The sequence below is a fragment of the Panthera tigris genome, chromosome C1 (genome assembly GCF_018350195.1).
Source record: "Panthera tigris isolate Pti1 chromosome C1, P.tigris_Pti1_mat1.1, whole genome shotgun sequence".
Taxonomy (NCBI): domain Eukaryota; kingdom Metazoa; phylum Chordata; class Mammalia; order Carnivora; family Felidae; genus Panthera; species Panthera tigris.
Genome location: NC_056667.1, coordinates 201,737,517 through 201,761,366, shown reverse-complemented (window position 1 = coordinate 201,761,366; position 23,850 = coordinate 201,737,517). Strand labels below are relative to the sequence as shown.

The 23,850-nt window shown below is 58.3% G+C and overlaps 1 protein-coding gene across 2 annotated transcripts; it reads right to left on the bottom strand.

The window, feature by feature from the left end:
- Positions 1-449: 449 nt before the first annotated feature.
- Positions 450-22,499, bottom strand: ASIC4 (acid sensing ion channel subunit family member 4). Of its 2 annotated transcripts, XM_042997657.1 has the most exons (10): positions 21,903-22,484; positions 6,220-6,364; positions 5,997-6,124; positions 5,644-5,806; positions 5,055-5,111; positions 2,887-3,040; positions 1,441-1,532; positions 1,280-1,359; positions 849-953; positions 450-632 (listed from the first exon to the last, which is right to left on the bottom strand). In XM_042997657.1, the coding sequence occupies exons 1-10, from the start codon at positions 22,482-22,484 to the stop codon at positions 519-521; spliced, it is 1,620 nt and encodes a 539-aa protein (XP_042853591.1). In that variant the 3' UTR covers positions 450-518. The 2 variants fall into 2 exon arrangements, with proteins under 2 accessions (XP_042853591.1, XP_042853590.1); XM_042997656.1 differs by lacking the exon at positions 5,055-5,111 and having other exon boundaries at positions 21,903-22,499.
- Positions 22,500-23,850: the final 1,351 nt, after the last annotated feature.

Here is a 23,850-nt window from a genome sequence, read left to right as displayed (position 1 = left end):
CACCCAGTCCCCCTGCAAAAAGGGGAGCTGGGCCTGGAGAGGGACAGGAAGTAGGACCAGCCCAGCCCTCCTGAGTCCTGGGGGTTCTCCCTCTCCTGCTGACATTCTAGGGCTGGGACCCTGGCTGTCCCTGAATCACCCACCCTCATAGCCCCACCCTGCTTCTACTTCTGTATCCCCACCCCCACCCTGTCCTCCCTAAATATATACAAATGTACAGGGGGTTCCACCCCTGCTGGGTGGGCCCCTTCTTCCATCTCCCTCTCTCCTTTCCTTCCCTCCCCTCCAGCCCTCCCTGGGCACCAGCCTGGGGGTGGGAGGTGTGGACAAGAAGGACCCTTGTGCAAAGTAGCTGGCACCAGAGCTGGTGAACTGAGTCCCCACCCTCCCAGTGAGCACCGCCCTCTCCCCCTCCCCTTGGGTCACGCCCTGGCCTTGTGTCCCAGGATCAGGAGGAGACTGTTGGGGATCCTGGGAGGGGTCCCAGACACCTGGGTCTTTTTAGACACAGCACCATCCTAGCAAGCAAAGTCTTCAAAGAGGCCTCCTCGGGGACCAGGAGGGTGGTGGTGGTTGGGGAGCAGGCCGCTGGCTCCCCCACCCTCAGCACAGCCCCGGCTTGGGCATGGACTCTGCAAGGTAAAGAGGGAGCGGGACGTGGAGAATGCAAGCCCTGCCCCCATGCCCCGCCGCCCCCCCCTACCCCGCAGCAGCCAGCCTTTCCTCGCCCCCTAGGGTAGGGGCTTCCAGGGAACCCAGGTAGAGCTTGGCCAGGCTAGTTCGGAAGTTGCCGAGGCCTTCAGTCCCGGGAGAGGGCACCGGCTGCACTCTGCAGAGCTCGCCCTCACCTGCTCCTTCAGCTCCTGCAGCCCCAGGGTGGAGATGCCCCCAGTGGAGGTCCGCAGGGGGGTCTTGGGACGACGCCACACCCGCTTCAGTCGGTCCCAGGACACCTTGGGGTTCAGAGTGAGGGGACAGCAGCGGGCTCAGGAAACTTGGTAGAGGAGAAGGGCAGGCCTCACCAGGTCCACCTTGTAGGACTTGCTTCCCCAGTAAACCCCCATTAGGACTCCCCAATCCTCCCCACCCATCCCCTTCTCCTGACTCCTCAGCACCCCCTAGCCTTCCAGCCAGTCAGGAGACCCTGGCCAAGAACCCCGGCTTTGCAGCCAAGCCAGCTGCACCAGGAAGACTGTACTGCCCCCTGCTTTTCCCACAGCCCCTCCTCCTACCCTCCACGCCCCCTCTGGGTGGCCCCCACCAGGCCCCCATCCCTTGCCTCATAGATATAGTCCAGGATCTCCAGCAGGGTGAGGATGCTGGCCCCGATGAATAGGCCCATCTGTCCCCCGAGGTCTCCTGGGGCGCACAAGAGCAGGGTCAGAGGCACAGGCTGGGCTCATCTGCCCCCATGGAATCTGGGTCAGGGCCTCGTCTCACCCAGTAGGGCTGACAGGCCGTAGGCCGCTCGCTGCTCCATGGCCTCAGAGGTCAGGGCTTCAAAAAAGACATCAAGGACCAAGAAGTTCTCCCTGTGGAGACAGGAAGCAGGGTGTCCCTGTGGGGCCATCCTGATCTGAGTCCCCTGCACCAAGAAGCTGGTGACCACCCTCAGACTCCCAAAGGCTGTGAGGGAAGACAGTCCCAGATGCATGTCTGTTTCATATTTTGAGGGTTAGCCAAGGGCCTGGGAGAGCAAAACGAAACTCCTGGGCCTGGGGGCACCTGGGTGGCTCAGTCGGTCGAGTGTCTGGCTTCAGCTCAGGTCATGATCTCACAGTTCATGAGTTTGAGCCCCACATAGGGCTGTCTGCTATCAGTGTGGAGACCGCTTTGGATCCGCCGCCCCCACCCCCTCTCTGCACCTCCCCCTCTCGTGCACTCTCTCAAAAATAAACATTAAAACAACGAACACAAAAATAAAAACAAACAAACAGAAACCTCCTGGGCCTGAAGGAGCCCCTCCTGCCTTCTGTAAGGCAGCAAATGGCATTCACTCTGTATCATCCCAATACCTCTCTAGAACTTTCAGTGGCTCCCCTTTGCCTAACAGTACACCCCAAAATTCTTTTTCCAGACTTCCAAGACTGCCTGTGATCTGCACCTTCTTATCCAGACTTCTTTCTTATCTGCTTCTCTCCACACAGCCTCCCCACTGCTCAGGCTGGTCTGTATATGATCCCACAGTTCTCTAGTTGGGATGCCTCTCCCCCACCCTGTCTCCTCCTGTCACACACCCAGGGTCCTCAGAGGCCCCACACATGCCTTCCCTGCTTCACCTGCCCCGCCCATTAATCTCAGCGGAGGCCTGACGATCAGCACCTCACTATCAAACGTGGCCTCACCCACAAATTGTGGCAGGAGCTTTGTGGTGTAATCACCTCTGTCCCCACAGGACCCACACCCTGGTACCCTGGCACCCACAGGATGTTCCCTTTGTAGATTGACTGCAGGGGACCAGACCCAAGACTCAATGAGGCCTCTTCTGAAGGCCACCTTGTCCCTCTCCCTTGGCACAGCATTCTCTCAATGTGCATTTAATGGCTCCCAGGTTGCTTGGGTGGGGGGGGGTTGGGGAGACACAAGCAGAGGGCTGTAAAACAACCATTAAGTGCAATGACCGAGAGAGGTACAGAGTGCTGTGGGGGCTCAGAAGAAAGGTGTTTGGATCAAGAAGGGCATCCCTGGAGGTGGGGACACAGGATGTGACTTGGGGGATGGGTAGGGATTAATTAGAAGAAAGGGATCATGAAAGGCATTCCTGGCAGAAGACTCATTAGTAAGAAAGATACGCCCACTCCCAGTCTCCATCATGGACCAGGCCTGTTGCAGGTGGCCTCTACTAAAGACACACACACACACACACACACACACACACACACATACCGTATGTAGGTTTCGTTGCGGTTGTACTTCCTTGCCAGGTACCGGGCTGAGCCCCTGTTGGGGATCCTGACCATGGAGATTTCTTTCCCGTAGCGGGTCAGGTTGCAGGGAGTAGGGCAGAAACACGGGCCCTCGGTGCCCCCACCCAAGGAGTCTGCAACACAGAGGTACCAACTGCAGTGGTGGGGGGGGGGGCAGGTGGCCCAGAGGCCCACTGGCTGCAGGGAGAAGGCATAGGGGCTGTCCTGAGGCAGGCAGGTCCTCACTGAGGGCCTCTACTGGCCACCCTGGCACTGCCTAAGGGGGACTGGCTGGGAGTTCCTTCCTGGACCAGCTTCAGACCACCTAAGAAAGTGGGTGAGGGCAGAACCCCCCAGCACCCTCCTACAGGCTTATCTTTCTGTGTCCTAGCCCTTTGGGGCTGAGGAGTCCTCATGGTGCAGACGGAGGACACAGCCCATCCGTCAGAGCCATTCACACGAGATCTCAGACACACACGGGGCTTGGAGAGGATGCCGGATGAATGGGATTATATGCATGTTTTCACATATGCAGATGGATGAGTGGGTGGATGGGTGGACAGATGGGCAGAAGGACAGATGCTATGTTTCATATGCTGGATTTTCTTTGTTCCCCCCTTCAGATCCACTCTTCACTCTCCTCCACTTTTCTCTGTGTCTAGGAGGCAGGTCTCTCTGCCAAATGCATTACCTAGACTCCCTTGTCTTCTGGCTTTGAGTTGGGTTTGGCCAGTGGGAGACCCCAGCAGGGTCAGAGAGCAAGGAGGGGAGAGATGCCAGGATATTTCTTTCCCCAGCTTCCTCACCACCAGGCCATTGGTTGGCTGAGACTGCTTCCCCCTCTTGTGGCCGGAGTTCCCGTCCTCTGGGACAGCCACACGTCTCTGCCTGGGCCCCAGAGGCGCTCCCTTCCTTTACCCTGTAAAGCAGCAAATGGCATTCACTCCTTATCATCCCAATACCTCTCTAGAACTTTCAGTGGCTCCCCATTGCCTAACAGTACACCCCAAAATTCTGGACAACTAAAGTCCCTGCTCACACATCTGCCCCTTCATTAAACACTCTCCCACTGCCCCTTTGGCCGACGCAGTTGGAATGCGGGACAGAGAAGGTCTCAGTTCCACTTCCTGTCATGTCTCTCCCTCCCTGGGGGCCCCATCATCTGGATTACTGCAGTGTTCACCTGACTGGTTGCTCTGCTTCTGGTCTTAACTTCCACCATCCCTTCTCCACAGCTAATCGGAGTCACCTTGATAACATCAGATGGCATTCTTGCCTTGCCTTAAGCCATTGTTGGCTTCCCAGAGCCTCTTCCAGTCTTGCCTCCCCCCTCCCCACCTCCTGTGTTCTCTGCCCTCGAGCCACACTGACCTTTCCGTGATTCCCCTCCCAACTCTCTTTCCGGCTACAGGTGTTTAGCACTGAACTGTTCCCACTGCGTAGAACATGTCCCCCCCTTTTCACCAGGCTGACTCTTCCACACCCTTCAAATCTCAGCTAATCAATCTATCACCTCCTCCAAGGATCGTCCTGCCTTCCCAGGTGGAGCTGCACGCCCATCCCTGGGGCCTTGTAGCACCCCTGTGTTTCCCCCTATCCAAGGACCAAGGCTGTGCCTGTGCCAGCACGGTGCCTGCTCACAGCCCTGCTCCACGAGGGCGGCCTCTCGTTCCCACTCTCACCTCCAGCACCAGCCCAGGCTGCCACCATCTGCAGAGGAATGAATGGATGGATGGATGGATGGATGGAGGAAAGAATGAGTGAATCGCACCCCAGGTGAGACCTATGGCCAGATGGGGTTTGCCTTACCCACACTGATAGCAGCGCATGTTTCCTCAGACCAAGAGAGAAGTCATTTCGCTTCCCCAGAGAGGGTGAGCTCGTTGGTGGAGCCACCACAGAAACCCAACCCTTCACTCCCAGTCCTGGTTTTTCTGCAACCCCTACCCTGCTGCCTCCACTTACCCAAGTGTCCACACCTGCAAAGTCCTCAGACCCCCTGGAGGTATGGGATAAGGCTCAACCCTGGAGGGAGTGTCCAGGGAGAGAATAGGAGGAAGGGGGCCAAGGCAATGAGGAGAACAGCAGACAGGGGGGGTGAAGAGGGAGGCGATGGAGAGGCAGGGGAGGGGAGAAGGCAGCACGGACCCAGTGTGTGGTCGGCACACTCGATGTAGATATTTGGCGGGCAGATGGTCTCATTGCCTGAAAGGAGAGAAGATTATTCCTGGAGTCTATGGTTCCACCCCCTCTCCCCCACCACGCTCCCAAATGCGGGCACGCACATGCGCGCGCACAGACGTACATGTTTGCACATCCCTGTACATGCATGAGCGTACACATGCTCGTGCATGTACGCCCGAAAATGTACACATGCATATGTGCATCAAACGAATGCACATTGCCTGCATGCACACATGCACACACATCTGTACGCATGTGTACCAGCACATGCACACAACCGCCTCAAATACACAAGCCCAAATGTACGTAAGCCCACGTATGCAGAAGTGCGCATCAACAGGCCCACAAACATGCATGCGTGCATTGCCATACGCACACGTGAAAACATTTATAAAGTCCCAAACACATACGCATACACTCACGTGAGTGTAGACACGCACACATGTTGTTGTACACATGCACTTGCTCGTGCACATGAGCAGTGTTCTGCCCCTGGAGGTTCTGGAGCCTGGCAGGGGGGCACGGAGGGCTGGCGGGAGGGGAGGGTGCCCACCTGGCATGTGCACCATCCGGCAGTGGCAGCGCTGAAGCACGGCCTCCTTTTCACAGCGCAGCCGGCAGGCAGACACACTGTAGGCTGAGTAGCCCTGAAGCTCAGGCTCCCTGAGCCCGCTCTCTGCCCGGCAGTTGCCCCAGGGCTGGGGCAGATAGGTCAGCTGCAGAGGGGGTGCATAATGGGGTCATGCCCAAAAGGCCCACCTGGCCCTCCATTGCCCACAACCTCAGCAAAGTCCATGAGTGGCCTGGTGGCCTGTGAGCTTCTGGAGGGTAGGTCTGGTCAGCATCCCCTCTGGGCCCAAAGACCCTGCCCAGTGTCCAATCCAGGGCCCAGCTGGAGGTGCTCACCCGCTGTTCCTGGCAGGACACGAAGGTTTGGAAGCCTGGGGACACGCCAAAGCCCAACTGGTGGATGTAGGGTGGCTCCTCTTGGCTATGGATCTGCACTCGGATGCCGGCCTCAAACGATGTCTCATCTGCACAGTGGAGATGCGGACCGTTGGAAACCCCTCCCAGGCAGAGGGCCCAGGCTGGAGCCCCCAAATCGGTCCCTGTCCCTTTCCCTGCATACTTGTCTCTCTCCAGATGGGCAGGTATTCCTCCTGCTGGATGTCCAACATGATCTCCAGGCCACTGCCCATGCCCCCAGCCCGACTGGGCAGTGAACTCTGTGGATCCGCGTTAAAGGTATAACACTTCCCATAGCGAGTATACACCTGGGGCAGGGGGGTGAGAGAGAGGAAGAGAGGAGGTGAAGCTAAGACAATTCCTGCAGCTCAAGGCTCCCTGTCCTGTGAGAGGGCCCACCTGCCTGGACATCGCTGTCCAACAGCAACCACTCTACAGCCCAGCCTCTTCCCTAAGCTCTATATTTTCTACTGACATCCTCTCTTAGCTGATTAAAAGACATCTCCAGCTTAGAGTATCAATAGCAGAACTCTTGCGATCTTCTGTGCTCCGTCCCTCTGATTTAAGGGCCCCACCATCTACCCCATTTCTCAAGTCAGAATCTCTGACTTTTCCCCCTCTCCTTCACTCCTACATTCAATCCAGAATATGAGCTGGGCAACTCTACTCCTGAAATCTATTTGGAATCCAAGCACTTTCATTCCATCTTGTGTCCCCTCTTTCACCAGCATCTCCCACCTCGCTCCGGGCTCCTAACTGGTCTGCCTTCAGCCATCCTTGCCTCTCGCTCCTGGCACCCCCCCACACACAGCAGCCAGAGTGCCCATTGTAAAGTACAGGGATCCAATTGAGTCCCTTGCTGGCTTGGAGCCCAACGTTCCCCAGAGGATAAAGCCAAACTCCTTCCCTAGCCTGAAAAATCGCCATGTGTCATGACCTCTCCTGCCACTCTACCCCCAGATCTCTGACAAATTCAAACCCATGGAGCACCTTTCCTTCCTCTGGTCTTTGTTCATTTATTTCTCCCTCCTGGAATGCCACCTCCCCCCACCTTTGGCATGGTTAGCTGTCTTTTAAGTCTCAGCTTAAGTGCCCCCCTCTTCATTTTTTTTAAATGTTTATTTACTTTTGAGACAGAGACAGAGCGTGAACAGGGGAGGGGCAGGGAGAGAGAGGGAGACATAGAATCTGAAACAGGCTCCAGGCTCTGAGCTTTCAGCACGGAGCGGACGCGGGGCTCGAACCCACGAACTGTGAGAGCATGACCTGAGACGAGATCGGACGCTTAACCGACTGAGCCACCCAGGCGCCCCAAGTGTCCCGTCTTCAGACACACGCACATATACCACACACACACTTAGGGTGATCCTCCGCAGGTGTTCATCGGTTTGCTCATTGTATACCAAGACCTGAGATTATCTTGTTTATCTGGTTGTCCTTGTTCAGTGTCAACATCTCCCCCACTGAGGTTTATGCTGCACAGGAGCAGTGGGTTTGGTGTCCCCAGCACTGGCCCAGCGGCCGGCAGGAGGAAAGCTTATAAGCAGTTACTGACACACCAAACGAAGCTCTTTTCCACTACGGAGGGTTCCCAAGAATGGACACCAGATGGCGCTGGCGTCCCGGAGATGGATGCCGAAGGCCCGCCGGCCAGGAGCTGCGATGGGGTCGTTGCGCAGCAGCTGGGGAGCGGGGGTCAAGAGAGAGGCGGAGGCAGGTGCCCCGCTGCCAGGCTCACCCCACAGAGACGAGCCCCCGGGTCAAACCCATCACAGGCAGCACCTTCCCTGGGGGCAAGGGGTCAGTGCCCTCAATCACTCTCGTGCTCCCTCTCCCCTCTCCTTGGAAACATTTCCAGCTGGTAAAAGCTGGGAGAAAAGGCTTGGGCGGTGTTGGGGAAAAGATATCCTAAATGCCTAGCTTCAGAGAAAGGGTGTAGAAGGGAGAGGGGCTGGGTTGTGGGCAGCAGGAAGGATGATTTCTAAGAACTGGGGGCCTGGGGCACCGTTGTCTGGGGAGCAGGGTCAAGTCTTCTGTCACCCAAATATCCTGCCTGCAGATCCTCAAACAAACACGTGTCTAACAAGCACCTTGCAATTTACAAATCATGGCTACATCCACCCCCACCCCCCCACCCCCATTTCATGCACTCAGCAACTCCGATATGGATAGATTTAAATTACTTGGCTTTTATAGACCAGGAAACTGCAGCTCAGAGAGGTGATGTGACTTGCTCAAGGCCACACAACCAGTCAACTAGTCGGTAGGAGAGGCGGAATTCATCTGGATGCAAGACTTGAGCTGTTCCCACAACCCACAGCTGCCACCTGCCATCCCAAACCCCAGCTCCCTCTCAGTCCCACCAGCTGAAATGAGGCAGGTGAGAAATGAGAGAGGTGAGTGATTTAACACCCGTCTGTCCCCTCCCCCACCACTTCCTCCTTCCCTTCCATTCCACTTCCGTACATCTTCCTCGCGCTTTTTTTTTTTTTTTTTGGAAAGCTAACCCTCTCTTTTGGGATAAGGGGTCAGGGAGTACCTGTTTCTAAGCCTTTCATTTTTTTTTAACGTTTATTTATTTTGAGTGAGTGAAGGGTGGGGCATGAGCAGGGGCAGAGACAGAGGGAGACAGAGAATCCCAAGCAGTCTCTGCACTGTAAGTGCAGAGCCCAAGGTGGGGCTCCAACTCACGAACCATGAAATCATGACCTGAGCTGAAATCAAGAGGCTGAGCCACCCAGGCGCCCCACACCTTCCTCATTCTTTGTTCCCCAGATCTGCTGCCCCTCAGTTCATTGTCCCTCCCTCCTGCTTCTCCCCCTGACCAATTTCTGGGTTCCAGTCCTTGACCCTGTCTGTATCAGCCTTGCCCACTCCATGCTGCACGTCTATCTGTGGGGCAAGAGTAGGCATGGCTGACAGTCCCAGAGCATTCGCTGTGCCCAGGCACTGACTAAATGCTTAACGTGCTCTTTCCAATGGAATCCTCACATCCCCCTCTATCAGATGAGGAAATTGAGGCTCAGAGAGATGGGTTGATTTACCAAGGTCTCCAAGATCATTGCTTCTCAAACTGTATTGTACACAAAGCACCTGGGGACCTTGTTAAAATGCAGTTTCTGGTTCAGTCGTGTGTGTTGGCAAGGGGAGGCGGACAAGACGGAGATTCTGCATTTCTAACAACCGCTGGCACGTGGACCGTACTTCAAGTAGAAAGGCCCAAAATGAACGGGTGAGAGTCCCGTAGGACAGCTCCACTTTAGGTCTGCGCTCTGACAACGTGTTACTGGAAGGAGGGGAACCCGGAGAGGGGCTTGGTGCAAGATTCCTGGGTCCCCAGGGGGGGTGGGAAGGGTAGATGGGAAGAATACATAAGTATTTGACTCAAATCTCAAGGCGGCCGCCCTCTTCCTACTTCGGGCCAAGAAGATGCTGGAATCAGCTCTTGCTGATGCCGCTGGTTTGAGTGAATGCTCCAGCTGAGAGGCCAAACAAGGCGTGGACTGTATGGGGGACCCGTTTAGGTTTAGTGAGCTACCCCCCACCCCCGTTGTGCAGCACCGCCCCGGTGGCTCCCCCTGATCACCAGGAACCGTCGCGGCCTCTCCACAGCTCAGCCTGACCCAGCCCGAAGGACTGTGGACTCCCCGCAGCTGAGAGGCTCAGAGCCCATTTCGGCCTGCGCAGACCCCAGTACAACTCGTAGAAGGCGTGAGGTGGAGGGAAGGAGTGCCAGGTGAACCCTACCAAAGGTCTTACACTATGGTGCTTTTGATTTATTTTCTCCTTTGAGAAGGGCTCTCCTTTGCCTTCTGGAAAACCACATGAGGAAAGTATCGTTGCCCCCATTTAATGGTGAGGAAGCCCAGGGAGGGAAAGTGAGTTGACTAAAGGCACACAGCCAGTAAACGACAAGAGATCCGAACGGAACTGAGCCCAGTGCCAAAGCAGAATTAGTGCTTATAAAACACCTGGCGGGTGCGTATCCGGTGACTAAATGACTCTGGTAGGCTCCTGACCCTGGGCGGGCCTTGGGCAGCCTCCCTTTCAATACCTCCAGTAAGTACACACAGACCATTCTGCATGACACTGAGCCCGGCCCTGTGTAGGGCAGGGGTAACCAGGAAGACTTTGACTACAATGGCTTTGGAGGGGGGGTGGTTACCTGGCACCCCTGCCCTCGAGGGGGTTGTGCAGAGTGGGGGTGACGGTGGGTGGACGTGCTCCGGGTCTGATGGAGATACTCTGCAGGGAAGGGACAGGCCAGACTGGCAGGGCCGGGCCACTTGCACAGCCCAGGTCAGGCCCGACCGCTGGGCAGAGCAGAGCGTTGCCCCGGAGACGGTCCCCGGGCCAGGCAGGCAGCGGCGGGTGGAACTGCCAGCTCCTAAGTGGCAGAACCCTGGTGGCGGCACAGCCCACAGCCTCTTCCATGGAGACGGCACGGCCGCTCTGCCTCAAGGTCCCCCAGGCTGGTCACTGCTTTCTTCCCCATGGACTGGCCCAGAAGGAGGGAATGCATACAGGAGAGTCCAGGGCCCCGCAGCGGAAAGGGGCAGGTGCTAGGCTAGGATGTGCCGGAGTGGGCCGAGGGTCTGTCTCCAAATGACCCACTACCAGCCCTCAGCCTTAGAGGCTCAGACCCCTACCTCTGTATCTCCCATCTCAGACCCCTCCCATCTCAGACCCCTACCTCTGCCTTTGGTCTGCACAACCCGCCCCCCCCCCCCCCCCCCCCCGCCTCGCTTTCTGCCTTAGCTCCTGGGTCCGCCCTCCTGACCCTAGGCTGAGCACATGGCCTCCCAGAATCCCTCTGGCCCCGGGCTGAATAAGCTTCTAGACGGGAATCTGTCTGTGCTGCGTGTGGACCCTTGGACCCTTCCAAGGGTCCTTTCTTTTCCTTTTGGCCAGCCCTCCGCCTGTCCCTCTCAGACCAGCCCACCCTTTCTTGGCCTGGACCCTGACTTGAGTCTGACTCCCTAGTCTCTGTCCCTCTGATCTCTGTGTCTCACGGCCCTTCTCTATTCTCCTGGCCTGCCTGTCCTCAGCATCTGATAAATTATCCCATCTGGCCTCTGTTTCTCGGTCCCTTGCCCTCTGTCAGCCAGCCCATCCCCCTGGCCTCTGTCTTCCTCTCCCATTGGCCTGGCTGCGCCCTGTCCTTTCCTTTCCTTTGCCCTCTGCATCTGCAGCCTGTTTATCCTAGCCGAGGTGTCCAGTCCCCATCTCTTATCTTCCTACTAGACTCTCCCCTGGGCCTGAGACTGCTGCTGCCAAGCCAAGAACCCTTCCCCGGGCATGCCCCCCTTTCCTTCTCCCTGCCCCCTCCTCCAGGTCTGCCCCGGACAACATCAGAGGTTGGGAGGGATCTGTCCTCTCTGAGCTCCCTACTCTGAGCCTTGGCTCCTCACAGCCTCTTGGGTTCCATCTACCCACAGCTCCCATTTCCCCCAGGAAAGCTCTCCTTGGCTGGCTTGCATGCACCCCCAGCCCTCCCCACCCCTCATCCTCCCTGCAGTCACGGAGCCCACGGGGTTAACAGGCAATTAGCGGGGCCAGGGCTCAGAGCTGTGGGGGGAGAGGGCCAGGGGCCTCCAGGAGATAAGAAGCCAAGCAGCCAAGGCTGGGCTAATCCCAGAGCTAATCTGCAGCCTAGGCTTTTATCTCCACTGCCTTCTGGGCACCCTGCCTCTGCTAAGGCCCTGGCGCCTCCCCCCCAACTTTTCCATAAGAGCTTCCTCCTGCCCCACATTCCGTCAGCCCTCCCCTGATGTGGTCCAGGCCTGGGCCTCTCACTCAGGCCTCTGGAATGAATTCCCTTTAACCCTGTGGTGCCCTGGAGTCCGTGGGGGTGGCCAGTGGAAGGGGGTGCATCTTCATCCGTTCTGGACTGTGAGTAACACCCCAGGCCGAACAGCTCTTGAAACAACACTCAGGGGTGGCCCAAGTGTCCAAGTTCAAAGGCTCCTGCCTCTCTATCCTCCTCGATGGGGAAGGAAGAGGGCATCATCGTGCAAAGGCCACAACAGAGGGGTGGCAAGGTACGTATCCAAGGACACATAGGAAGACGGGGCAAATTCAGAGTCCAGTCCCTCTCCTCCACTGGCCCCAACACTGTCCTCTAACCCCCCCTGAGGGGTCAGCAGACCCTGGTGTCAGCTTTAGCTCTACCACTGACAGCCTTGTGTAACCTTGGCTAGTAAAGTGATTTATTGACTTCTCTGGACCTCAGTTTCCTCATCGGTCAAGTGGAAATAGAAATTCTTGCCTGACTTATTTCATAGGGCGGTTGTAAGTGTATGAAAGAGGCATCTGCAGAGTGAAATAATATACATGAGTCCTCAATATTAGTAACAAGAGTGTCATAGAGACCAATAAAACCTGGGGCAGAGATCGACCACTGGAGGGGGTGCTGGAAATGGATACACATATCATAGCTTCATAACATGGGGAAAGGGGCACGTGTTTTGGAATCCTACAGAACAGGGTTCAAATCCTGGCTATGCCACCAACCGTTGACAAGTAACCTTGGGTAAGGATGCATGATTTAATCTCTCTGAGCCTAGGATTGCGCATCTGTGAAAGGGAAGTGGTAACTTCTCCTGAAGTTAGTTATGAGGATTAGAGATAAATTCAGAGTGGGGTGTGGTAGGGTGTTCAAGAAAGATAAGGGAAGGGGTATGGTATGGGGTATAGATTTGTGAATGGGACTTCTTGCCAAATGGTGCAGCTCTTTCTTTTTCTCTTTCTTTCTTTCTTTTTCTTTCTTTCTTTCTTTCTCTTTCTTTCTTTCTTTCTTTCTTTCTTCCTCATTGAAGTATACTTGACATTGGTGTAGCATTTTGATCTTGGATTCCCACTGGTCCCATTCTCAGGGCACCGTGCACCTTGGTAAAGGCTCTCCCAGCAATTTGGGAGAGACTGTGTTTCTTAGGGGATGGGGCTCTGTCAGAGTGAACCACCCGCCCCGGGAACAGGGATACGGCTCTCCTACCGGATGAGAAGCAGCACTGAATGAACAGGCCTGCAGTCCAGCCTGGTTCACATCTGAGGCCTGCCTATATTGTCTGTGGGATTCGGATTCAGTCACTGAACCTCTCGGATCTGTGTTATGAGGTAAGAGATGATATACATAAATCATAGCAACATCTAACATTTATTTAGTGCTTACTCTGTGTCAGGCATGGCCCTGGGCACTTTATATAAATTCACTCCTTAATTCCCACAAAAACCCTGCACTAGAGGTCTCTTAACCCCATTGTAGAGACAAAATACTAGAAGCCCAAAGAGGGTAGGGAACCTGCCAGGGTCGCATATCATGGCACAGCAGGGTACCAGGCAGTCCGATGCCCAAGCCTGTGCTCATATCCACTGTGTGATGATACACACCTGTCACAGCACTGGCAAATAGTAGGTGCTCAAGAAATGGCAGGTGTTAAAACAGCATTTATGTGCCCGTCACTATTCTTTGAGGCTGTGCACTGTGTCAGGCACTGTGCTTGGTGCCGGGGATTGTTCAGAGAACAAAACAGACAGTCTCTGCCCTGAAGGCGTTTGCTGTCTGGCTGCAAAGGGATTCATTCATTCAAAACGTGTTTATCGAGCCACCTACACTATGAGGCAGGTGCACAGCAGCCGGGAACAAAATAGAACAATCACACGTATAGGCAGATCATTACTGCCTGGGACTATTGCTGTGACGGGAATCCCACAAGTCCTCCGGCAGGGGGATTGGGGTTGGAGGGTAGAGCTTCCCGGAGCAAGCTCACTCACCCGCACCGGAAGGGCTTGGGTTCCCGCCACACGGTCCAGACCGGAGAATGCCCACCCCCCCACCCCCCACCCCCAAGCAGGCCTGGCCTCCTCCCCTACCACACCCCCACAGCCAGCCAGGTGCTTTTCAGAGCAACCTCCTCCCCAGGGTCGAAGCGCGCCCGCTCCCAGGTCCGGGAGGAAATGGGAGCAGTGTTTGTTCAAATGTAAATGTGTGAGCTGCGGTGGAAGAGAAGTAGGGGGCGGTCAAGGCCGCGTGACTCCAGGCCGAGGTCGCTCTGGGAGCCAGGAGAGCTTGGGGCCGTAGAAGAATGCGGTGACTCCAGGAGTGCGCCGCGTTTCCACGGGAGAGGAGCGCGCAGGGTGTCCAGCACGCAGGTAAACCCGTAAACCTGCTCCCAGGTAGCTACCACTTAGGCCTTAAACCCTAGAAAGGCAGTTTTCCAGGCGAGAATATTTTTAATTTGTAACGAAGCCCTTGCCTGACATTGCCGCCCCTGGACGCAAAGTTATTCGTTAGAGAGTTTTGTTGACACAGTGCGGCACACACCCACGGCCGGGCGGGAGTTCCCGGGCCAAGACTGAGCAGGTGGCGGTGGGTGTGTGGGTGTGCGCCCCCCACCCCAGCACACGCACCCGGGCATCCGGGCCGGGCCCACCCGCACCCCGAGGGCCGCACCCACCGCCGCGCGCTCCCCGCCGCCCCCTCCTCCCTCCCGCGGGGCAAGCATCCATCACCGCGCCCGAGCGCCCTCCCTCCCGTCTCCTCCGGGCGCCTCGGCTCTCCTCCCTGGGTTTGCCTCATTTGCATTCCCCCGGCTCCCGGCTCCTCGGCAAAGTGACCTCCGCACACAGCAGAAGCCAGAGGCTTCCACCGCGGAGGGAGACACCGCCTCCCGCCGCCCGCCGCGGCCGGGGAGGGCCGAGGGGGCGCAAGCCCGGACGGCAGGGCGGGGGCCCGGGGGAACAGTTCTCTGGGGGCAGCTGGAGGGCCCGGGAGCGGCGGGAAAGGCCTGGGGCCGAGGGGCGCAGACGGACTCCGATGGGATTTGAACCTCAGGTCCTCTGTGTTGCGGGAGTGGAACGTGGAGGTCAGCACCGGGCCCGCGAAGCTGCGCCCCGACAACCCGCTTGGAACCTGGGGAGCCCCAACCCCGTTTCCCTCCCCTGCACCCCCACTGGAGAGGGGCCAGCCCTACCGGGCAGTCTCCCAGGAGTCCCCAGTTCCCCCCGTGGGGCCTGACCAGTGCCTGTCCCCGCTCCCCTGGCCTGCCGAGCCGCCTCCCCTCCCCCCATTTGGTATTTACACCTTTCACACATTTGTAAGCTATTATCCTGTCCACGCTTAGTCACCGCTGAGCCAAGCGCCACGGATTTAGCTCCTTTAATCTTTCCTCCTAAATCAGTCCTCCATTTCCCCTTAATCATCCCGTGGCTCCTCTCTGAACTCTCGCTGCCGCCTCGGCTGCTGCAGCCCATGCCTGTCTCTCTGGAACTGCTCCCCCTCCAACCCCAAACGGGTGTCCCAAGGGCATGGTGAACGTTAGAGGGGGCCCGGGGTTGGATTTCCAACGCTGCGGGTCCCCAGCTTGGGAGCCAGGGGAAGAAGTGCAAACACTCCCCCCACCAACCCCTTTCTGGAAACACACACAGCACTCTGAACCTTCTCCTCTCCACCCTCCTTGTCTCTGTCCTCCTCCCACCTTCCCACCCCCATTCATCTGGATTCATCTGGATGGCTCCAAGACCCTAACCCTCAGGTCTCCTGACCAAGGTTCTGGCTGTCCACCCCCCCCCCCCCGACCTCCCGGCACGAGACAGAGGTGGCATTGCCGAGAGCATGGAAGGACAGGGCAACGCTGATAACCCACCAGCCTGAGGCTGCCCTCCTCCCCTCTCCAGGGTGACTGTCCATTTCTCCTTGACCACGCTGTCTCCACCCTGCACTCACTCCCGCCCAGTGGAACCCACTGACTCAGGGGCCTCAACCTGAGCAGCGCTGAAACTCAGCCCTCCTAGTGCCCCCTGGGATGCCCCTGCCTCCCTGCCACCCATTCCTGTTCCTTTCTGCCCCCTAGCCTGGGACTGGCAGGGGCAGCCCTGCCGCCAGCCACAAGAGGGAGAAGATTTCTCCCTGGAATCCAAAGGGCAAGGGTGGGAATCCTGCAAGGAGCATGGGTAGGGGAGACAGAGGGAGGACAGGAGGGGGATACTGGGGCCATTTCTTCAAATGCTAATCAGCATCTTCCGGCAGTGCCACAAGAAGCTGAGCTGATAATGAGCCCAGCTCGGGGCTGATTCCTGATTAATGAAGAGGCCACAGGGCTGCTGAGTGGGGCCGGGTGGGGCAGGTCCCTCCTGGCCCTCCCCGCTGCCCTGGAAGACCAGTCCTCTGCAACAATAACAGCCCCCGCCCTTGGGTGCTTGGCCACACCATTTGAATCCCCCACCACCAATTCCACTTGTGGCCAATGGGAAGCAGCCAGACTGAGGGCACCACCACCAGGAGGGCCAGCAGCCAGCTCTGGGGCAGGCGGTGGGGAGAGCAAACACTGGGTTCTGCAAGCTGTGACTTGTAGGTAGCCCTCAAAATATTTCTTAAAGTCAGGAAAATTTTTATTCAAATCATCAAGACTTGGGCTTCCCTGGACAAATTGGAAGACCCTGCCCCCACCCCCAAACACTGGGCATCCCCGACCCGGTCGTGAGTTAGCTGGGGCTGAGGGACAGCGGCTCCCCTGGGGATAAGTGATCTTCCCTTCTGCTCAGACCCCACCCTTCCCTAACGTGTGCCCTCCCCTACCTGACCTGCCTGGCTCCTGAAGGCAGGACAACCCTGAACTAGATGTTGAACTAAATGTTCTCAAGATTCATGCCTTAAGAGAGGACAGGGCAGAGGGGCTGGACAGAGGGTGAGGGTAAGAGGTAAGCTTGTCTGGTAGGTAAGAGGCCTGCGCCAACCTCAGAGGGAAGCCTGTCCGTTCCTGAGTCGAGGGGGCAGGGGGCAACCCTCAGGCCCTCAGGAGCCAGTAGCCAAGGTATGGAGTTGTCACGCTCATGGGGTAGCCTTCCCACAACCGAGGAGGCAGGGCAGAGCTGATCAGTACCGCCCTGACCACACCAGGGAAGGGAACGGGCTTAGGAGGAAGCCGTGAGCTTCGGAGGAAGCTGGGATCGAAGGCAGGGGATTGCCAGGATCTGGCATGGGGGAGCCAGGGAGGGCTAGAGGGCCGAATGCATGCTGCCCCCCTGCCTCTGAGCTGTCCTGGCTGGCAGCCGGGGTGGGGCTGGGAGAGGAGGGAGGAGGGCAGGGAGGGGGACTGCCCAGCTGGAAGAGGCCTTGTCTAATTGTGCCTGATTAGTAGAGAGGAAGAGAACAGGGCGAGTGATTAATAGTCACGGCAGTCACCAGCGAGTGGGGAAGGAGGGTTGGGAGGGGGAGGGAGGTCTGAGAGCCAAGAGGGAATGGGGACAGTGAAGTGCCCACACGTCCCTGGTCACCTGCCCCTCCAGGGAGTGGCTGGACCCCTGACGACCCACAGAGAGGGGCTGCATCCTACCCCTGCCTCCTCCAGGATTTTCCACCTCCCCCACGCCTCAATTTTCCAGACAATAGAATGGAAGAGAAAAGACTGAGGTCATGTCCTGCACCTGGGAAGAAAGGTGCATCGGTTCATGTGATGTCAACAGACACCTCCGTGTCTCCAGACCCAGGCCCTATCCTCAGCTCAACCTGGGACCTCAGCCCAGATCGTAGACGCCAGAGCTTCCAACCAGAGCCCACACCTGCCACCCATATCCTCTGGCCCCGGCTGGAATTCCTAGCCCTGCCCAGTCCTGCAGTCTGAACCTAGTTCCTGGGTCCACTGAGAACTGTGCTGTCCACCACGGTTGCCACTACCCGCGTGCGGCTCTCTGAATTGAACAATTCATTTTCTCTGTCACACGAATCACATGTCAGATGCTCAATGGCCAGTATGGCTGGTGACTCCCATGTTGGACAGCACGGATACATTTCTATCATCCCAGAGATGTTCTGTGGGAGAGCACCGATCTGGAGAGAGTCTGTGCACACGCATGCACGCACGCACACATGCGTGAATATTTGGAAGGGGTGGGTAACACGGGAATGCTGTAACAGGGGAGGGGAGGGGCTGGGCCTGAGGATCAAGACCGGGGGAAAGACAGGAGACGGCAAATAGCAAAGATGCCTGCATGTGGGTCGGCAACCGCGGGTGGTGCTGGGAATCGACAGGTAAGAGAGCAGGAAGCTGGGGCAGTGGCACTTGCAATTGTGGACTCTTCCAGAGGACACACTATGTGCACGCCAGGCAGTGTGCTGAGTTCTTCTCGGCCATCTTTTTAATCCTCTCAACTGCCCGCCTTGTTAAGGTTCTAATATTGCATTTACTGGATGTAGAAACAAACGAAAGCTCACGGAAGCGTTTTGACTTCTCCAAGGCCACACAGCTTAGAGGGGAGAGCCGAGGTTCAGATCCAGACGGTCCGGCTCCAGAAACCACACACTTGACTGCTCCGCCATACATTCCCCAGCTGAGAGGAGAAGCTGAATTTTAGAGCCACCCTTGCATTTTACAGCTAAAGAGATGAAGCCCAGGGAGAGAGAGTGATTTCTGCCTTCGAGTAAGTGGGCAGGCTGAGAGCAAGCCGCAATGGGGAAAGTATGGATGGGGCTCGGAGCACCAGGGTGGGGGGAGCAGATGGTGGTGGGAATCGGAGGAAGGGAGAGAACATATAGGTGGTGAGAGCAGGAGGCGAGGTGGGAGTGGGTGGGTGGGTACGAGACTGAGTAAGGAGCCGGAAGGGAAGAGGAGAACGGACGGGGTAAGCTAGGTGGAAGGACGCATGGGTGGAGCGGTGAGTGTCCCCCACTGCCCAGGAGCTCTTTCCTCTCTCTCTCTCCCCTCCTCTCCAAACCTCCCAGGTCTGCCTCACCCCGTGAACCTTCCCAGCCCTCTTCCGCCCAGAGTGGCCTCTCTGTCTGGGCTCTTACTACCCATGGGCCTCTTTTGGCAGTTGATCCTGGCAGCTCAGGACACCCACCTGCATGGCTGGTTAACTCTTGCATGGTTGGTTAAGCTTCTGAGTGTCCCTGTCTCTGCTCCAGCAGGAGAGTGTAGGCTGCCTGAGGACAGGGACCGGGGACTGGGGCTTCCCTTCTTTGTTCTCCCCCCGCACCACCGAGCAGGTACACAGTAGGCACTCAGAGCTCCTGTTGATTGGGCGAGTGACTGGGAGTCGGTGAGGGGGTATTAGGGAGCGTGGGGGTGAAAGCGACTGCAGTGGTAACAGAAGCAAGAACAGCAGCTTAGGGGACTGGGGGAGGGCACATTACCCGGAGTAAAAATAGGCTGGAAAATGTGACATTTATTAACTTGGATTCTGGAGGAAAGGTCACAGCAGAGTGGGGAGTGGGAAGGAGGAAACAGGGAAAGCCACAGAACACACGTCCCAGCCCCTTCCCCAAAGCCTGTCTTTGTCACTGACCATCTCACCACTCACACCCTGGCAGGTCCCCTGCCAGCGGATCCCCGTACCCGTCTCCCCACCATCGATCCCACCAGGAGCTCCGTGTTCTTACCGCAGGGTCTGTTGTGGACCTCGTGTCCTCCTGAGAGACCCCTTGTGTTCATCTCCTGCCCCTTCTCTGATCTCACCCTGCGGTACACCCTCATCTGCCCCACGGCCCTGCGGCATGAACCGCCATCCCAGCCCGCACTCCCAGACCCTGGTGAATCTGCAGCAGACTCAGCCCTCGAAGGCCAGGTCCAAGGGAGAGTTACGCTCAGCAGATGGGGGATGGGCAGAAGGATATGGGGTCTAGACTGGGTGGGAGACAGGGAACGCAGGCTCTAACGGGGAATTCCTGTCCCCCAGTGCTTGCTTTGCCCCTCCACCCTTCTTGGGCCTGCCGCAGCCCCAAAGCTGAGACCCACAAACTTCTGTCGCCCTCCTGTCTGCAGCCCCAGGGTATGAAAGGGCCCGCTGGACACCCATCCTCCCCTTTAGCCATCCTCAGGATTCCCAGAGACTCCCTGTTCCCAGATCCTCCGGGCACCTCCTTTTCCTAGAGCGAGGCAGGAAACCCTGCTTCCCTCACCACCCTGCTTCCCTCACCTTACTCCCCCCTTCCCCATCTCTCCCTCCCCGCCACCCTCCTTCCCACTGAGGTTTCAACACACTTCCCCTTTCCTTTCTACCCACACCCCCCCCCCCCCATTCCCTGCACAGGGACACAAAGCTCCCATTGATTTCTGCCCCAACAACACCTGCTGGGACTGGGCTGTGTCTCCCTCCCCCCAACTCTGAGGGGTGAGGATGTCAGACAGAGGGGCTCCATGGACCCAGAAGTCCACATGCACACTCTCTACACCTCACCTCCTTCTTGAGGACTCTCGCAGTCCCGGATTTGGGAGCAGTGATTTTTCCTAGAAGAGGGGTGTGTGGCCACACAAAAGCCCAGTGCCCCCCACCCAGGACGACCCCTCCTTCCTGCCCCTTCCTCCATTTCTACACAACTGCCCCCACACCCAGTGGCAGGAGGACCCAGAGGCTGCAGGCACGGGTAGCGGTGAGAGGAACCTAGTAGGGGCACGTTTCCTGCTGTACTGAGGCAGTGAGTGAGCGAATGGGAACCTGGGCCAGAGGAAGGAAAGCGCCCTCCCCATCCCTGGGGCAGGCCACTGGAGGCTGGCTGGAGTGGGCACCATGTTGGCGCCACGTATTTGCATATGCACTGGGCAGTGGTAACAAGGATGTAAACACACATGTACACAATGCTGGGAGTCAACCGTGCACCGGGGATCTCTAGCACCAGGGATAATAGATACCCTGTGAGTGTGGGTGAATGGAGCACTGACTGACAGACAGACAGACAGCACACAAGACACGCCCCCTGAGCTCACACCTGACTGTGGGAGGTGTGCATGGGAGGGCAGCCCAAGCCGACACTCCAGATCTCAATGAGAGAGTGTGTGTGTGTGTGTGTGTGTCTGTGTCCACACACATGTAAGAGATGGCACCAGCAGTCCCCGCATGGGGCGCAGGGATCAAGATAGATGGGCGGGGGGCATCACAAAGGGGATGGCATCCACAGTGTGACCCTGTCCTCATCCTCAGCAGCTAAGTAAGAGCTGGGATCTGGGCATAGAAATGGGTAGCTCTCGGTGTGTGGGTGTGCAGGTGTGCATGTGAGTGTGGTGACAGGGACACTGAGTATGAGAGAGGGAGTGCAGAAAACTGTCCCTGAGCAGTAGGTGTGTGTGTGTGTGTGTGTGTGTGTGTGTGTGTGTGTTGCTGGGTTGCAGTGAGGGTGAGCCATGCACATAGGAGTGAATAAGTGATTCTCAGTGTAAGAGCCAGAGCCGGGCAAGGGAACAGCAAGAACCAGGAAACGGAGGGAGGGAAAGGGAGAGAGGCTGGAGGGGCAGCATGAAAGAGGGATGTGTGAGGGAGTCTGTGAAAGGGGGTGTGTATGAGAGACACAGAGACAGAGAAGAGACACTGGCACCCAGTGTACACGAAGATCAAGATCGTCTGTATCCAGCCTGCCGGTCGGGCCAGCTCCCCAGGAGGCAGCCCTGAGTCCCTCTCTTGCTGGAGCCCCCCAGACACCCCATCCCCAACACCCTCATTCAGTGGGGAGAAGAATCCAGAGGAAAAAGGGAACAAGAGATGAGTGGGGGTCAGTCGGCCCGGCCTTGGCACGGTGCATCCCTTCCTTCCCTGCAAGCTGCCCGGCTTCGGGGACCCCGGGCCCACTCCGGGCCCCCCGGGCCCAGACCTGGGCCCTGCAGCAGCAACAGAGCCGAGAAGAGGAGCGGCCGCAGCAGCACCAGGGTGAGCCCCTAGGAGTGTCCCCTGCTCCGCGGCTGGGGAGCTAGAGGGAAACACCGGGCTTGGGGGAGACACGAGGCCAGCCTCTGGTGGCGGAAGGAAGGGAAGCCCTGTAGAGCCCTGTTGAGGATGCCCCTGCGCGCCACCTCCCCCCCCCCGACCCCCCCACCGGCCTCCGGCCACCCCAGGCCGGGCAGGCCAGCTGGCAGGACTCACCACAGAGAAGTTGCTGGCGGAACAGTGGTGCCCACTGAAGTTGCAGCTCTTGAGCATGTCGGCAAGCTGGTGGCCAGTGCGGTTGAGGATGTCTACCATGTCGGGCTCCGGGTAGCGCAGGCCGGCGGCTCGGTGCCCGTCCCGGTCTTTGGGGGGCAGCCCCGTCAGATTGGCCAGGTGGAAGATGTCGGCGTCGCTGAGCGCCGAGTGCCGGAAGCGGTTGATGTTGCAGAGGGTGACGGCCGGGAAGCCAGCCACCGGGGCTGGGGCAGCAGGGTCCATTGCCACCAGGTGAGGCCGGGTCAGGTAGCCCCGGGCCAGGCCAGCCGCCTGGTACAGGAAGGCAGCCAGCGAGGTGAGTAGGGCCAGTGCCCACAGGGTTCTGCGCAGTCCATGGGGGCCTGGGCCACAGGCCCGGCCCAGCCCGTGCAGAGTGCTGGTGCTCGCAAAGGTGGCCAGGTCCCGGGGGGCTGCTGCCCCCCGTGCAGCCCCCAGGAGGCTTTGCTCATCCCCTGCCTCCTTCTCCTTGGGTTTCGCATCCTCCTCTGCAAATTTGATTTTGCACACAATCTCGATCGGCATCTGTCCCCGGCTGCTGGGACTGGCCAGAGCCTCCCTGCCCCTGTCCCTCCCTGGCCGGCAGCCCCCCGGTGCCCTCCGGAGTGGCGGTGGTGGCAGCGGCCGCTCTCCTCAACTCAGGGCAAGCGGGAGGAGGACAGGGACAGGGTGGGGGCCCGAGGTGGGGGAGTCACTCCCACTCCCAGCAGCTCCGCAGCCCTCGTGCTGCCTCTGCTGCTGCTGCCTCTGCTGCTGCTTGTCTCTCTCCTCGATCGTCTCCTTGTGGCTTCCCTTATCAGCACCAGCACAGCTGTCAGCCCCTGCGTGTGTCCCTGCGAGCGAGCGAGCGAGGGAGTGAGCGCTGCTCCGCCACGCCGCGCAGCCCCAGCCGCTCCGCTCAGCATGTGCTCCGGAGCCCACCCCGTGCTTAATAATTCAGGACATGTCAACAGCGCTTCACCGGCGGCACTGGCGGCAGGAGCCAGGCCAGGGGCGGGGGCAGCCCCCAGCCCAGGACTGGGATCCCCGGCCCCCGCCTTCAACAACCTTGTCGGGCTGCCCCCCGCCCAAACTCTTGTCACACCCTAGGCACTCACGGGGTCCCCAGATGGCCCCACTCCCAGGCCACCCAGGGAAGAGATCTGCACCCAGAGTCCTCAGCTCATTCTGCCACTTTTGGGGGACCACACCCAGGCTCAGCCGACTTCACCACCCCCCCCCCTCACCTCCCTGACTCTTGACTCCTGACTCCTGATCCCAGCACCTGGCCACCACCTGCCCCCAACTACCCCACTCACAGCGGCTTCCAGAAACTCCTTGGGAGAGCCACTTGTTTGAATGAGGGAGGGGAGGGCAGAGGAGGGCAGGCAAGGCAGACAAGGGGACATAGGTGACTCCACCAAGATTCGTGACTGGCCTGGACCTTTGCTCCTGGGCTCAACATCCACCATCCCCCCCCACCCCCTCCTGGGATGCTGGCCGCCCCCTCCCCCGCCCCCAAACTCAGTCATTCCTGTGTCTGGGACAGAGGGCACCCTGGCTGACTTGAACATCCGTGGCCACATTTTTCTTCCCCAAACGCTTCCCAAATCCCTTGCCACACCTGTCTGGTGGGTGGGGGAGGGTGTTGGGTGAACGGGCCAAGGAGCAGGGAGGAGGTGTGATGGGTGGAGGAGAGGGTGTGGAATGGAGGGAGAGGAAGAGCCCAAATGGGGATTTGGGAGGGAGGAGAAATGTGCGGGCTTGGATGGGGAGTACTATCTCAGAAGCGGAAGCAGGGGGTGGACGGCAGAATAGGGCAGGGGCGCCCTGGTGAGGCTGCTGTCTTGCCGAGGGGAACAGGCATGTGGGTTGGTATGGCAGGCAGGGGTGGGGCCCCAGTGGGCAGCCC